Source organism: Mus caroli, unplaced genomic scaffold (genome assembly GCF_978045245.1).
Source record: "Mus caroli unplaced genomic scaffold, Mus_caroli_1 scaffold_17, whole genome shotgun sequence".
Classification (NCBI taxonomy): domain Eukaryota; kingdom Metazoa; phylum Chordata; class Mammalia; order Rodentia; family Muridae; genus Mus; species Mus caroli.
In genome coordinates, this window is record NW_028227272.1 from 93,142,177 (window position 1) to 93,159,229 (window position 17,053).

General features: G+C 47.7%; 1 protein-coding gene across 1 annotated transcript; it reads right to left on the reverse strand.

The window, feature by feature from the left end:
- Positions 1-1,685: 1,685 nt before the first annotated feature.
- Positions 1,686-7,623, reverse strand: Hmgn1 (high mobility group nucleosome binding domain 1). The gene is made up of 6 exons (XM_085832136.1): positions 7,449-7,623; positions 7,291-7,320; positions 7,170-7,199; positions 7,012-7,062; positions 4,398-4,520; positions 1,686-2,537 (listed from the first exon to the last, which is right to left on the reverse strand). The coding sequence occupies exons 1-6, from the start codon at positions 7,461-7,463 to the stop codon at positions 2,496-2,498; spliced, it is 291 nt and encodes a 96-aa protein (XP_085688262.1). The 5' UTR covers positions 7,464-7,623; the 3' UTR covers positions 1,686-2,495.
- Between the last annotated feature and the right edge of the window lie 9,430 nt (positions 7,624-17,053).

A 17,053-nucleotide genomic window follows, 5' to 3' on the forward strand; every position in this document is an offset into this window, starting at 1 on the left:
TGTTTAGTTGCAGTTTCTCTTTATTATCCAAGCGCTGGGACCACAAGTTTATGCTACCACACCTGGTTTAAAGTAATTAAAAAACATCAATAATGATAGAGGCTTGCTAAATTGACTCTATATTTAACATTGACAAAATATTCACTCCAAAGGTAAACGTTTTTTACAATATAAAAATTTGTTCCTCATTTTTGCCTCCACAGATACTTAACCACATGCACACACATGTGTCCATGACTCACTGGGCTAGCCTCATCTGCAGTCCTCCTGGGTGCTGGGATAAATGTACACATCACTACACCTGACAGGTTTGGTGGTTCTCATGGCTGCTGGAACTGACTGGTACACACAGGACTTCCTTATGCTGTACTGCTTTGCGACATGGCCATACTTTTCTCTAAGAGCAATTTAAAAATTTGCCTATATGTAATGTGTACTAGTGCCTGTGCAGCTCAGAGGGCATAAATCATCCCCTAAACCAAATAGAATGCTCTCCAGGAGTACCAAGTGCCAAACAGGTCATTGTTTGAGCCATCTCTCCAGCCCTAAAGGGCAACATTTTAAAAAGCTTCCAGGAAAGGCAGGGGCAGGCAGATCTCTGGGAGGCCAGCCTGATCTAGTTAAGTTCCAGGATAGCCAGGGCTACAACCTGTCTGACTCCCCCTGCCCTTCCCAAAATAAACAGCTTCAAGGGCAAGATGGTATAAATCTTTAATCTTAGCACTTGAGAGGCACAGACTGGTCAATGAGGCCAGCATGGGTTACACAGTGAGTTCCAGAACAGCTCAAGTGGGAGGTGAGGTTCAGATCCCCAAATTCCCTCATCAGCCAGTCTAGCCAAAAAGCACATCTACAAACTGAAGGTATCCTTCTGTCTCAACCCCCATGGTAGCCAGGACAACAAGTCTGTGCAATTGGGATTGGTTAGGGAACTTTTCCCCCTTCATTCAGTGGTGTTGGGGGATAGACTCCAAATGCTGGGAAAACACCAAGTTCTTCCCAGGGACACATATCTAACATTTCCCCTAGGATGCACCCAGAACATTAACCAGGCCTGGTGGTGCAAACCTATGACCTCAGCATGTAAAGCAAGAAAATCAATTCAAGGTCACTCATGGCTACAAAGCAAGCTTGGTTCATGAAACTGTCTCCATCTGTCAAGTAGGGGCTTGCACTGTTACAAAGACCCAGCTTATAGATAACCTTACCAAGTCCCAGGTTCTTGCAGCGCAAGTCACCAGCAACACACATGGAAGTAGAAGCCAGACGCAGTGCACAGTTGTAAACCCAAGTGCTAAGTCAACTCCAAGAGTCATTATCACAAATGAACTATGTAAACCTCTCAAAAACCAGAGACACCATCCATGACACTTTTATTTATGTGCTCTATCTGTATGTACACCTGCATGTCAGAGGAGGCCACCAGATCGCACCACACATGGTTTCGAGTCACCATGTAGCAGCTGGGAACTGAACTCAAGACCTCTGAAAGAGCAACCAGTGCTCTTAACCTCTGAGCTGTTCTTCTGCCCAACAGCATGTGCTTTTAATTTCAGCATCCAAGACAGAGTCAGGAGGATCCTTGAGTTAAGTCCAGACTGGTCTATAGAGCAACAGTGAGGGCCACACAGAAAGAAAAAAGCAAAACTCAATAAACCAAAGTTTATCAGAAAATTAATCAGGCATTTCCAAATACTCTTTCACAACAGATTTTATTGGTTGAGGAGCAGAGTACAGACATTCCAATTCTTATTCACGTACCCAAAAAGAGCCATATACTGTGTTCACGTACCCAAACTCTGAAGTCACATTGTGTTCATGTGCACAAATGAAGAGCTACATACTGTTTTTCTTTGAACTTATTCCAGTGATGTTCCAGCCTCAAACTCGGCAAGTTCCCCTAAGACCTCTCTTAACAGCCAAATGCCTGTATTCCTCAGTTCCACCAATTCACAATGTTACGCCACACACAGAACAGACTCAGGATTTCCATCTTTCACAGCACATTATCACAACTGTTAGGAAAATGGACTGCCATGACCACAGACATCACAGTTCTGACAGGGCAAGGGCCAAGGACTGGCTTTCTTACAAAATGGTTCTACTAGAAACACGGGACCAGATAGAACTGAAAATATTCCAGACACAAATGCACGACTGAGACGCCAAATTGCCATTTAGTATGCTTTGTATTATAGGATATAAAACTAGCCCCATCTACGGAATGTTATGGTGACCCCCGAGACAGTCACAGCCTCTCCTGATTCAGTATCCTGCTATTTTCTGGTTGTACCAAAAAATAAACAACCAGCAAATGATTTAACCTCTTAAAAAAACCATTTACACTTAAAAAATGGGATGAGGTGGGATCCCCTCACCTTTTAAAAATGTTTCTAGAGCTACTAAAAAACTCGCATTTACAAAATAGTTGATAAAAATATTCCTCTGGATTGTACAAGAAGGGAGGCGGGACCACTGACAGACGTGATGGATGCTTAGTCGGACTTAGCTTCTTTCTCTTCTTCAGAGGCGGGACTCTGCAAACCATAGACAAAGCAAACATCAAGCACACTGTTACGGAATGGTGCGCTTCTAATCCCCACCCCTCCTTCCTTCCGAGACAGGGTCTTGGAAATCACCATGTAGACCAGGATGGCCCCAAAGTCACAAAGATGTACCTTCCTCTCCCTGGAGAGTGCAGGGATTAAAGTGTGTGCCACCATGCTTAGCCATCCTATTTCTCTCTCTCCTTTTTTTTTTTTTTTTGGTTTTTCGAGACAGGGTTTCTCTGTGTAGCCCTGGCTGGCCTCCAACTCAGAAATCCGCCTGCCTCTGCCTCCTGAGTGCTGGGATCAAAGGCGTGCGCCACCACGCCCTCCCCACCATCCTATTTCTTAATATGGTTGCTTTATTCATATTCTGTACTTGCCAAAACACACACTCTTTTAACACCTGCAATCAAGGTGGCAACTGCGCACAGAGAGAGCAGTGTGAAGCCTTGGCCACTCAGACTGCCTTATTTCAAGCCTAGTACAGCCCAGCCTTATTGTCACTCATTTCAAAATGCCTGTGCTTCTTTTTGGTCATCTGCCAGTTTACACAGTACACACAATGTTGATCAGTTGAAGCAAGTTTTCTTTTCTCTTCTCTTCTTTCTTTCCGCTCTCCCTCCCTCTCTTTTTCGTTTTTTCGAGACAGGGTTTCTCTGTGTAGCCCTGGCTGTCCTGGAACTCACTCTGTAGACCAGGCTGGCCTCCAACTCAGAGATCCTCCTGCCTCTGCCTCCCAAGTGCCCGGCTGAAAAAAGTTTTCCTAATCTACCAAGTGTCTGAGAGTTCAAGGATAGCCTGGGCTACAGAGCTAGTTCTAGGCCAACAGCAAGATCACACCAAAAACCACTACAATATTCTTCAGGCTGGAGGGCTAGCTCAGAGGGTAAAGCTGGCTGCCATACACACAGGTTAACTAGAGTTCCTCGGCACCCAGTCCCAGGTGAGCTTGGTTCAGCAGAGATCCTACCACAAACCTATATAATAAAGGGTTAAGAAGTAAGAATGCTAGGCTTAACAAAAGCTAGCTGTTGCCAAGCATGGTGGCTCCCACCTGGAAGGCTGAAGCAAGACCGTTTCAACCTTGTACTACACTTTTATGTGCATTGGTGTTTTGCTCAAATGTCTGTTTAAAGGGTATTGATTCCCTGGAACTGGGAGTTCCACAGTTGTGAGTCAGCTGCCATGTGGGTGCTGTGAATTGAACCATGCAAGAGCAGCCAATGCTCTTAATGTCTGAGCCAGCTCTCCATCACCACACTTTTGAGCCTTTAATCCCAGCATTTGGGAGGCAGAGGCAGGCAGAGTTTGAGGCCAGCCTGGGCTACAGAGCAAGTTCTAACTCAGCCAGGGGCTACATAGAGAAATCCTGTCTTGAAAACAAAAACAAAAAACACAGAAATCATTGTTATTTTTCCAAACCAAGTTATCACTCAGCCCTAAACTACCAACTACTTTCAGACAAAACTGTTACTTTTGTCATAACTGGAATAATTAATAATCTATGCACCCAGAATATACAAACTAGGATCCTAGCATGAGAGCAGCCTCAGAGACCACAGCAAGCTGACTATAGACCAGCTCACCTGTTCCCACACAGCCTTACAAAGACACGAGTGAAAACCTCCGTGAGTTCTACATCCTATTGCAGATGAAATTGACACAGGTAAATCTCTTATTTACTCTCACTAATTTGTACAAGTTCAAATAAAACATAGTTCATTACTGTGCTGCCTATTCATGGAGAACTGTACAGAAAAGTTCCCATAAAAACTTAATCTGCTACACGAAAGAGCCAATTTAACATCTGCTGCGCAGAATCAGTGCCCGCCTGCGCACGCTTCTGACCTGGTTTTCCGTCTCTCCATTTTCTGCAGGCAGCTCTGTGGTTTGCTGGTCAGCCACGTCAGCCTGTTTGCCCTTCGCTCCCCTCTTCCCTTTTATCTGCACTTTTTTGTCTGATGCTTTATCCTAAAACAAGAGAAGAGACATTTTATAAACTTGGCGGATATCTTGACACCTCACACAGCCTTCATATTAGACAACTTGAGATCCAACAAGGACACAATGTATGCTGAGGACTTCTAAGTCTTGTCATTACCTGGGATTAAACCTTAAGCCTGCGCTGCAGTTCTCCACAGCACCATCACCACACACGAGAGATTAATGCAAAGGCTTGTAACCCTACCGGTCCCCAAATTCTTTTAAGCATGAATGATCTAGTTGCCACACAACAACCATTGTCCTGACAAGACTTGTACACACACATGGAAGGCCATTGCCTTCATGCACCTTCCTGTAAGTCATGCTATCTGCCATAGCTTCTTCCTTGCTTGATAACTACAAAAATCAATTTTTGAGTTATTTTTATTTGGGTGCTTAAAGAATCTGGAAGGCACAGATACTATTATCATGAGGACATAACTTTTGGGTTTTTTTTTTTTGGTTTTTGAGACAGGGTTTCTCTGTGTAGCCCTGGCTGTCCTGGAACTCACTCTGTAGACCAGGCTGGCCTCGAACACAGAAATCCGCCTGCCTCTGCCTCCCAAATGCTGGGATTAAAGGCGTGTGCCACCACCGCCAGGCTGAGGACATAACTTAAACATCAAGCCTAAGACCAGAGTTCTCCACATGTACATGAAAGTGAGTATGAACAGTTCTGATCTGCACAGGCTGTGGCATAAAAGCACTCCCAATAAATGCAATAAAAGCCAAACTCCCTATGGGTACTGGTGAGTTCACACCTTAAAGGGTCCCAGGATAAACAAGGAAACCACAGTGTAACAATGTATGTATGTATATATGTGTGTGTGTGTAGTATCCATTATTGCCAGGTGCCCAGTTGGGTATGATCCCTGAACCAGCAAAAAAGCATAAAATGCCTGAGCCCTGTGTGATGGTGCACTTTTAATTCCAGCACTAATGCAAAAGAGGCAAAGCTCTCTTGAGTTCGAGGCTAGTTAGGGCCACACATGAAAGCCCACCTTCCCAAATATGTTTACATAAGATACCTGTAAGCTATATGTATGATTAAGCCTTTGAAATGTTTACTTCTAAAGAGTGACACAGGCCGGGCGTGGTGGCGCACGCCTTTAATCCCAGCACTTGGGAGGCAGAGGCAGGCGGATTTCTGAGTTCGAGGCCAGCCTGGTCTACAGAGTGAGTTCCAGGACAGCCAGGACTACACAGAGAAACCCTGTCTCGAAAAACCAAAAAAAAAAAAAAAGAAAAAAAAAAAAAAGAGTGACACAAGCGCATACTACTAGTTGGGTAATTAAAGAAACTCAGCATAAAAGTTTAGCGGAGATATAAAAATGAAGCCCTTCTCCCAAGTTTTTCTTTGGGAAAGCCAAAGCAAGTCTGTTTCTTAAGCATGGTGGCCAGGTGTCAGGATGCATGCAATGTCACCCCATTAGGTAAGAGGGACTGGAAGGCAGGCAAAAGGAAAGGCAAAACACTTACCTACTCATCCCCCCAAAAGAAGAAAATGGTTAACTGCTGCAGCAAACCTACTTAAGTCAAGCCCAAACTGCTCTTATCTTAAACTTTATAAGCAGCTCAAAATATAAACAAAAACATTAGAGGGAAATAGGTACAAATGCCCAAGTTTATACATACAGAAGAGACGGGGGACAGAAATGTACAGACACTCCTTAGACCCTCAGGCAGTGTTCATGTCAGGATTGCTGCCCTGCTCTAGCCCAAGAAAGTCTAGTCCACATTACCACCATTCCTTGAAGCTGTATTTGAAAAGATCACAAACTAGGACTTGAGAGATAGACGGTTCCCTGGCTAAGCTAAGTACTCAGCTGCTCTCCGAGAGGATCCAGGTTCAATTCCCAGCACTCACTTGGCAGCTCCAAACTGTTAACTCTAAGTCCTCTTTTGGCCTCCAAAATGCACCTACACACACACACCGGCAAAATACCCACAAACATTTAAAGTAAAACACCAACTACCGGGAAAACAGTTCCATTTTTACTCTGCTCCATAAAACGTCCTGGGCGGGGGAAACTTTAATTTTAAACAATGTGCATACTTATGCGTCTGTGCATGCTCGGGCTGCGCCTGCTGAAGCCAGAAGAGGTTATCAGATCCTCTTATCCCTTGGAGTTGTCACTCAAGAGACTCAGGTCCCTCTCTAAGAGCATTGTGCATTCTTAACCAGTGAGTCATCTTCGGCTCATACAGGCTTTTGAGTTTTTGTGTTTGGCAGTACGTATGTGCACCGTGTGCCTGCTGCTGGGAATCAGAAAGGGGCACGGATCCTCTGGGAACTGGAGGGACGGATGTTTCTGAGCTGTCCTGTGGGTGCTGGGAACTGAACTCAGGTCGTCTGCAAAGGCCATGTCGCTGCGGATGACCGAACGGACTACATGCCGCCCCCACCCACCTTCCAGAAACCTCCTCAACACTTAGAACAACCTCAACTAAGCGGCCTGCCTGGCCTTTCGAAACCTACCTTTCCCGCGGCCTTTTTCGGCTTCGCGTCCACCTTGGCAGGGGCGGGCTTCTGGCAAGAGATAAATTAATAAAAGAAGGGGATGTGAGGCGCTGAGCGGGCGAGCTGGGCCCGACCCGCTCGCTCCCGCCCCGGCCCGGCCCGAGCGTGGTACTTACGGCCGAGAGCCTCGCGGAGCGGCGCTTGGGCTGCGGAGAGAAAGACGGGGTGAGCAGCGCATGTGAGCGGTACCCCACCGCCCGCCCCGATACGCCCGGCCCACCCGAGGCCCGCACTCACCTCCGCCTTGGCCGCTCCATCCGCGCTAACCTGCAGGAGAAAGCACAGCGGAGAACAATGCGGCCGCGTGACGTCACGCCCAGCCGCCCGCACCCCGCGAAGGTTCCAGAGCCCCTCAGACCCGAACCCTGCGGGCGCCGAGGCCCCGCCGCGCTCACCTTCCTCTTGGGCATCGTGGCGGCGCGGGGTGGGAGACGCGTGCGTCGTCGGATCTGTCACCGAGGAGCCGCACTGCCAAGCCGCCGCTGCCACCACCACACGAACTGCTGCGACCCGTCGCGGGGGCGGTGGGAGAACCGGATGGAACCGGATTGGAGCCCGCCCCCTCTCCCCCCGCGCCTCCCCGCCAGCCGGGCCGCCCCCAGCCTCCATTGGCTGTCTAGGCCCACCGCGCGCGCCAGCGCCCCAGCCCTTGCCCCCGAATAGGCACGGCGAGCTGTCACTCCGCCGCATCGCCCCGCCCCCTGGCCCCCCACCCCTACGGGCGCGACCCCGGCCGAGGGGCGGGCCGGAGCCGCCCGACCCCGCTAGGTAGTTTGTTTGAAGCCGACAGCAAAAGTGCGGTCTGCGCGCTGATAAGTGGGGGCGTGTCACGTGGCCTCAGCATCGCTTTCCCACAATGCTCCGGACCCCAGGCGCCCGCCCGCGGAGTCCACCCGCGGACCCCTTGGGTTCAGCAGTGCCTAGGCGTGATTTGCCTTTCGCCCGGGAGGGCACAGGCGCGGCCAGCAGTGCGCAGGCGCGCGCGGGCTGGTCGCGCAGACTCAGGCTGTCCTACGCGCCTTTATTAGCCTATTTTTAGGTAACTATGTCTGTCTTAGGGCTTGCAGCTGTCTCGGGCTCCTGACCTCCCCTCTGCATCGGCTCCCCGTCCTGTGTTCAAGTGTGTGCAGGATCACATCGGCCCCTTACAGACCCAGTGCTTCGCGCAGCGGCGTCGGGTTTAGCTCCGACTTCCAGATTGCACCTTTTGTTTATGGAAAGCAGTTAATATTAAGTATACCTCAAGAATGCAGATAGCGGGCTGGGTACGAGAGTCCTACTCGCAGCCGTATTACTGCTGCTCAATTGTAAGAATTATATATGTCTTTGCCTACCATAAAACTTGTATTTAGGACAGGGAATTCGAATTTTTTATCTCTTGCACCGTTTAAGATTTTTACACAAACGTTTTAATCCCCCTACCCAGTAAACCCTTGTTTCCCCAAAGGCCCACTGCTGTGTTCCGGGGATTAGATGGCTTGCAGCAGTGACTCTTTGTCATTGGAGACGCGACCCCGTTCCCTTCATCTGTGGTCCCATCTTTTCATGCTTGCCGGACTGAATTAAGACTGTGAGGTCCTACCCCAACTAGTGGGGGAAAGACATTGACACCACTGGAGTTAAAACCAAATGCACTTCCTGTCCTTGGGTGTTTTAATCTTCTGATTGTACCCTCTTAAAAATAAAGTTTGCCCTTCCGGGAAGCCCACCAGAGATGACCACTCAGACACAGTTTATAGCCAATTGGAAGTCTTTCTTTCCCAGGATAGCCAGGGCCACATAGAGAAACTGTCTCAAATGACAAAGTCTATTCCAACGGCTGGTACTATTCTCGGGTATTCAGGGCTTAAGTGTAGCCTGGAGCATTTAGACCAAGGGGCTTTTAGAAGCAAAAGTTACATCCTGTTGTCTCCCTCTGCAACTGCAGGGGAGGTTTGCAGAAGCAAGCAGTTAAAGAGCAGCTAAGGTAAGTTAGCTGGGGTCATCTTGGCCTCTGGTCCTGGAATAGAGTTGGGCAGTTTTCTACAGGATTCTCCATCAAGGAGATCAAATTCTAGTTAAACCTGACATGGCCTGAGCAAGACTACAAGATGAAAGAAGCTCTGCCCTGTCCCACTCACATGGAGTCACCCCTGCCCTGTCACACTCACATGTAAGATGGAGGAACCCCTGCTCTGTCACACTCACATGTAAGATGGAGGAACCCCTGCTCTGTCACACTCACATGTAAGATGGAGGAACCCCTGCCCAGTCACACTCACATGTAAGATGGAGGAACCCCTGCCCTGTCACACTCACATGTAAGATGGAGGAACCCCTGCCCTGTCACACACATGTAAGGTGGAGTCACCCCTGCCCTGTCACACTCACATGTAAGATGGAGTCACCCCTGCCCTGTCCTGTCCTGTCACACTCACATGTAAGATGGAGGAAGCTCTGCACTGTTTTGCTAAGGACCAGGAATTTATTCTCTGATATTGGCTAAGCAGTTAAGGATACATGGTCTCAGCATTAGCTCAATAGAACCAATGGTCTGGCTAATGCTAACAGTCAGCCACAGGGACCAGGTAAACAGAGACTCACCCAACTCTCTGATCCATGTCTCCTTTTTCCCCTTTCTTTGAGCTTTCTCTGACCGTAGCAAGCTTTTTCCCTAATTACCACTGGTTGGTTGGCATGGAAACAGTGACTTTCTCCCAAGGCTGTGCAAAGTCCTCTCTCTTTCATAAGAGGGTCCGGCCTCCCTCAGATCTGCTGGACTACCTTTGTGAGGGAGTCAGCTTGACTTTCTAGCCAGGGAATTAAGTTCTCCAAATGTAAGTCTGTCTGGGGCTGAGTTCCCTAAAGTTTGATTCCCAACAGTCAATATAGCCGAGGTGCTATAGTTGTGGCACAGGCTTTTTCTACCCCCTTTAGGGTCAGATCCAGAATTGGGCCCATTTGACCTTCATTAATATTGAGTCAAGGAGCCGGGCGTGGTGGCGCACGCCTTTAATCCCAGCACTCGGGAGGCAGAGGCAGGTGGATTTCTGAGTTCGAGGCCAGCCTGGTCTACAAAGTGAGTTCCAGGACAGCCAGGGCTATACAGAGAAACCCTGTCTCGAAAAACCAAAAAAAAAAAAAAAAAAAAAAGCAAAAAAAAAAAAAAATGTTGAGTCAAGGACAATATGAGTTTCCCCCTCTTCACTGGTACAGGCACAGACCTGGAGGGTAACATAGATGATGCATATGGAGTGAGGGTGTAGGTTTTCATTGACCCAGAAGAGACACACGTATTCAAACTGTTTGCACAAGCAACACAGGCAGTTTGAGGACATGGTGCAGATACCTTGTTCTTGGTGGACCAGATAGAAGACTGTGATCCCTGAAGGCTGTTCCTAGCCAGTCTTCCCCACAACTTGCTTTACTGAGACCTATCCCTTCTGTAGACTCATATCATTCCATCCCTGGAAGGGATAGAAGACAGCACAAGTCGACGCAAAGGATAGTTTCTTGTCTGTGGATTTTCTGAATTTCCATGTCCGGGTTTGGGGGCGGTAGGGAGTGTGTGTCCCAGGTTTGTAAACTCTGGCCATTTTCATCTTTATCTTTAAGGGATCCAGGGTCCAAGTCCATCTGTGTGGACTTGTCCTAAGTGGCCCTTTTTTCCCTCAAGAGATGACACCAGTCACTTTCCCAGACACAGGAAAGATGAGTCAGCTGTCTGGCAGCATCCTCCATCCCTGCCATCCTGTTTGGCCAGTTCTTATTTCTTCGGTCAGTCTCGCCCTAGGGTGTATCCCCTGCAGTCCAGCATACTGGGCTAACAGGACTGGGAGAAGGCCCTACAGGTTCTAGGGCTGCTTCTGGGGTGGCCAAGTTAGCCATTCTTTTGCCCTTTTGGATGGCTGTCTCCACCTCCCTTTCACATCTGTTTCTCAAACCAACAGATCTGACAGAAATGCACAGAGACACACATTGAGACACAGTCATAGACACATCGACAAACAGCAGTGGCTACCACACAGTCATAGACCTGAATAGACCTTGGGAGTGTGGTGAGTTCTCACACAGACCCCACACACAGAAGATGACCACTCAGACTTAGTTCATAGCCAACTGAAAGTCTTTGTTCCAGATGGCTAGGAGGACTGGATTCAGGTATTCAGGGCTTAAGTGTAGCCTGGAGCATTTAGACCAAGGGGCTTTTAATGGCAAAAGTTACATCCTGTTGTCTCCTCCAGCAGCTACAGGGGAGGTTTGCAGAAGCAAACAGTGGAGGATACAGGAGCTAAGGTAAGTTAGCTGGGGGCATCATGGCCTTAGGTACTGGACCAGAGCTGGATAATTCTCCGCAGGGTTCTCCAGTTAAACAGGATTCCAATCAAAGCCAAAGGGCCTGAGCAAGAATACAAGATGGAGGAAGCTCTGACCCGTCCTTCCCTGTCACACTCACATGTAAGATGGAAGAACCCCTGCCCTGTCACACTCATACAAGATGGAGGAACCCCTTTCCTGTGCTGCCCGGCTGAAGTGATAGTTTCTTTCGTTGTGACCTCTAACAAATTGAGTGGAGTTACCATAGGAAAGTGTTTTAATGAGGTAGGATCGGCTGGCATTGTGGGGAGGGAAAGTCATAGCAAAGCTTGCAGTGCATCGTTGAGAGCAGACCCACTAGCCGTCATTTGGTAGCAGAGGAGGCAAGATTCGTTGATAGCAAGCAACCAATAGGAAAAAAAAAACCTACCTAGATACCTCATTAGCATGGAGAACCCCAGGTTTTTATGCTTCTTGACAGATTGCCATGGGCCTCAGTGAGGCGTCGTGGTTACCTGCTCCAGATCAGGTAGAGGCAGGCAGTCTCCCTACTCCTACCATTCTGAATTCTGAGATTCACGCGGTCTGAGCTCACTCAGTCTTCTCAGTTATTGTCTGGACCCCACGGTTACCTACAGGGAGAGCAACTGCAACAGGAGTGAAGCTTAAGCTTTCTCTTCTTAGGTAGCTTTTTAAACATTAACCCTAAAAAAGGACTCACCATCAGGAGAGGGGGGCACCTGAGTTTGAGGCAAACGTTTGTACAGAATACCTGTCTGCATCAGGCACTGTGGAGATCCTGGGGTAGAGAGAGAGGGACAGCAGGCCTGGATCCCAAGCTCTGGGACTTGCTATAAAGCAGGAAAGACAGTATACAAGCTGTGTGGAAGGCATGGCGTTCAGTTGACGGTGCTGATGATCGGTTCACACGGCAATAACCTGTATGGATGAATTCTTGATGAGATTGTACCTGGGTGGGCTTTCAGGAGGTGAGGCCTTGTTGGAGGGAAATGTCACTGGGAGCAAGCTTGAAGGTGCAGCTGTGTCTGTTCCTGATGTCTGTTTGGGCAGGTCCCTCAGGTACATTCCTGGAGCCATGATGTTCTGCATTCTGCTTCATCTCACCCTGAAACACCAGAGCCAGGTGACTTTGGACAAAAACCATGACCCAAAATATTTTCCCCTTTGTTTTTCTCAGACTTTTTTTTTTTTTCGAGACAGGGTTTCTCTTTATAGCCCTGGCTGTCCTGGAACTCACTTTGTAGACCAGGCTGGCCTTGAACTCAGAAACCCATTTGCCTCTGCCTCCCGAGTGCTGGGATTAAAGGCATGCGCCACCACGCCTGGCCAGACAATTTTTTTTTTTTTTGGTCACAATTGAGTACTGTGAATTTAATACACTGTTAAAAGAAAAAAGTCAGACCCACAAGAGTACTGTGCGTATGTGTGTGTCTATGGATGTGTGTGTGTGTCTATGGGTGTGTGTGTGTGTCTATGGGTGCGTGTGTCTATGTGTGTGTGCGTGTCTATGTGTGTGTGTGTGTGTGTCTATGTGTGTGTGTGTGTCTCTATGGGTGTGTGTGTGTCTCTATGTGTGTGTGTGTGTGTCTATGTGTGTGTGTGTCTCTATGGGTGTGTGTGTGTCTCTATGTGTGTGTGTGTGTGTCTATGTGTGTGTGTGTGTCTCTATGGGTGTGTGTGTGTGTGTGTGTGTGATGGTTAAGAATACAAAGTCTCAACTATACAAGTTAAGTCCTGGATGTCTCTCTACAACACAATGGGTACAGCTAACATAAAGAAATTATAGTCTTCTTTAGAAGAGTAAACAATATATATAGTATATGGATGCATGCCTGTGAATGCAGGTATACAAGGAAGTCAGAGGTATTGTGTAAAAAGTTTTTCCTCTTGACCACTTTCTGAGACTAATCATTTACTAATAAAAGCTTAGGCCATGAGCTTCAGCATGTTCTCTGACTTGCTATTAATGTAGGCTTTTTATCCTGAGTTCAGCTATGTGGCTGGTTTCCTCTCCTTGTCTTCTTATGTCTTTCTCTGCAGTGTTCTTGGGGGTGAATCTCCCCTTTGTTCTGTCCTGAGTTCAGCTACCCGCTGGTTTACGAATCTCTCCTTAGCATTCAGGGTGAATCTTCCATACCTCTGACTATTTCCCAGAATTCTCTCTCTCTGCCGGATGTCCCACCTTCTAGTCTCTGCCTCAGCTCATTGGCCACACGCTTTTTTATTGACGGGTGATGCTTATAAGAGATTCTCTCTCCAGTATTGGATCCCCTGGAGTTGGAATTACAGGTGGTTGTAAGCCAACCCATGTGGATGCTAGGAACAAGATTCTGGACCTCCACAAGAACAGCAAGTATTCTTTAACTGCCAATCCATCTTCACAGTCCCCACAGAATAGAGCTGAACGTGTGAAGTGCACTTACCACAAAATCACCCATGAGGAGATAGATGACTCAGAGCAGGAGGTGATGGAATGTCATGGCCTTGGTGGTGGTTTTCGTCCACAACTCTGAGATTGAATGTACTGGGTGAGATGAATTGTGTCTTTGGGGGAGCTGGTGTGCAAGAAGATTGGGTACCCAAACAGTAGTAGTGTGGTACTTAGAGCAGTATAGCCTTTGGTGTTTGAAGAGTGTAGAGGCAAGGATGAGTTGCTTGTGGTAGGGATGCCCAGTGTATGTGGACAGCAAAGAGGCAAGGAAGGGTCACGTGAGGTTTGTGTCATGAGGTTTACATCATGGGTACATCATGTACATCATTCCTGAGTACATCTCAGCCTATGAGATAGGTGTGAGAGTTTGACTGCCAGGTTAATGTAGGCAAAGAGCAACACAGGTATTGCCTGGGGATGTGGGGGGTGGAAAGCATCAATGGTAGATGTAGGATTTGGAATTCATTGTGGTGGCAGCAGGAGCTGATAGGCTTCCTCAGTGGGCTGGATGTGAGGGAGAAAAGAGAAGTGTGTGGCTGTGAGTCATATAGAGTCAACAATAAGAAATGGGTCATCTGCAACAGGCGATTGTTCCAAGACTCTTGGGTTCAGAGTTTGGGGCAGGATTGCAGTCCTGGGTTCCCAACCACTTTCCTCTTAATTATAAGTAAGCATGTGTGTCTATGTGTAAGTTTGTGCAGAGTGCAGGTTCCCACAAAGACCAGAAGAGGGTGTCAGATCATCTGAACCTGAGACTACAAGTGGTTGGAACTGAACTCAGGTCCTATGGATGGGCAGTGCATGCTTTAAAAAAAACTGAGCCATCACCTCACACCAGTCAGAATGGCTAAGATCAAAAATTCAGGTGACAGCAGATGCTGGCGAGGATGTGGAGAAAGAGGAACACTCCTCCATTGTTGGTGGGATTGCAAGCTTGTACAACCACTCTGGAAATCAGTCTGGCGGTTCCTCAGAAAATTGGACATAGTACTACCGGAGGATCCAGCAATACCTCTCCTGGGCATATATCCAGAAGATGTACCAACCGGTAAGAAGGACACATGCTCCACTATGTTCATAGCAGCCTTATTTATAATAGCCAGAAGCTGGAAAGAACCCAGATGCCCCTCAACAGAGGAATGGATACAGAAAATATGGTACATTTACACAATGGAGTACTACTCAGCTATTAAAAAGAATGAATTTATGAAATTCCTAGCCAAATGGATGGACCTGGAGGGCATCATCTTGAGTGAGGTAACATAATCACAAAGGAACTCACACAATATGTATTCACTGATAAGTGGATATTAGCCCAAAACTTAGGATACCCAAGATATAAGATACAATTTGATAAATGCATGAAACTCAAGAAGAATGAAAACCAAAGTGTGGACACTATGCCCCTTCTTAGAATTGGGAACAAAACACCCATGGAAGGAGTTACAGAGACAAAGTTTGGAGCTGAGATGAAAGGATGGACCATCTAGAGACTGCCATATCCAGGGATCCATCCCATAATCAGCTTCCAAACGCTGACACCATTGCATACACTAGCAAGATTTTGCTGAAAGGACCCAGATATAGCTGTCTCTTGTGAGACTATGCCGGGGCCTAGCAAACACAGAAGTGGATGCTCACAGTCAGCTATTGGATGGATCACAGGGCTCCCAATGGAGAAGCTAGAGAAAGTACCCAAGGAGTTAAAGGGATCTGCAACCCTGCAGATGCAAGAACATTATGAACTAACCAGTACCCCGGAGCTCTTGTCTCTAGCTGCATATGTATCGAAAGATGGCCTAGTCGGCCATCAATGGAAAGAGAGGCCCATTGGACTTGCAAACTTTATATGCCCCAATACAGGGGAATGCCAGGGCCAAAAGAATGGGAATGGGTGGGTAGGGAAGTGGCGGGGGGGGGAGGTATGGGGGACTTTTGGGATAGCATTGGAAATGTAATTGAGGAAAATACGTAATAAAAAAATATTAAAAATTAAAAAAAAAAACTGAGCCATCCAGGTTGGAAGATGGCTCAGTAGTAAAGCACATTGGTGGTTCTTCCAGAGGTCCTGAGTTCAATTCCCAGCAACCACATGGTGGCTCACAACCATTTGTAATGGGGGTCTGATGCCCTCTTTTGATGTGTCTCAAGACAGCTATAGTGTACTCATATACATAGAATAAATAAATAAATCTTAAAATGAAAACCGAAGCCATCCCTCCAAGTCCTTTCTTCTTCTTCTTTTTTTTTTTTTTTTTTTGGTTTTTCGAGACAGGGTTTCTCTGTATAGCCCTGGCTGTCCTGGAACTCACTTTGTAGACCAGGCTGGCCTCGAACTCAGAAATCCGCCTGCCTCTGCCTCCCGAGTGCTGGGATTAAAGGCGTCAGCCACCACGCCCGGCTCCAAGTCCTTTCTTAAACACATGGTTGTTAGGTGTTGCCTACATGCATCTAGACTCCTGGGTTCATGTAATTATTTCCCTCACTGGGCTTCTTGAAAGCCTGGGACAGCAAGTGTGTCTGTGTGTGCCTCCATGCCCTGCATGTCCTCTTTCCTGCTTGATGGCTTCATCGTCAGGCTGGAAGGGAAACTCTTTGTCATACCCAGATTACAGCATGTGAACATAGGACTGCTCTTCCCAGAACCTCAGTAGTCTATTGTCCTGACTCACTGTTCCACATCCAGTCTGAACATTCAAGGAGAACAGGATACAAACTAAATAGGCTCACCCCTGGACCACAAGCTGAGGAAGTGCGCATCTGAACCCAAGGAAGCCCCTGTCAAAAGGGGCAGGAATGGGATGGATGGCTGGTGGTTTGCTCAGCAAGATGGAAGGAGAAGCAGTGGAAGACACAAAGATTTCAGGGGAGGCAGGTGGGTTTGTGTTCATACACTGAGTTGAAAGCATTCAGGGTCCAGTGGAGACAGAAACATGTCCAGGACAAGTAATGATGAGATGGATTCACGGGCAGCGTCTTAGAGTTTTACTGCTGAGAGCAGACACCATGAGTAAGGCTTGTAGGTTCAGAGGTTCAGTCCATTACCATCAAGGCGGGAACATAGTAGCATCAAGGCAGGCATGGTGTAGGAGAAGGAGCTGAGTGTTCTACCTCTTATTCTGAAGGAAAATAGGAGCCGACTGGCTTCCAGGCAGCTAGGAGGAGGGTCTTAAAGCCACAGTGGCACAACCACTCCAACAAGACCACACCCACTCCAACAAGGCCACACCTCCTAATGGTATCCTTCCCTGG

What these genes read in the sequence shown, in the direction of transcription:
- Hmgn1 (XM_085832136.1), bottom strand. An exon ending in ATGGAGCGGCCAAGGCGGAG is followed by an intron (nt 7,200 to 7,290) that starts GTGAGTGCGGGC and finishes TTCTCTCCGCAG; the next exon opens with CCCAAGCGCCGCTCCGCGAG. An exon ending in CGAAAAAGGCCGCGGGAAAG is followed by an intron (nt 4,521 to 7,011) that starts GTAGGTTTCGAA and finishes CTCTTGTTTTAG; the next exon opens with GATAAAGCATCAGACAAAAA.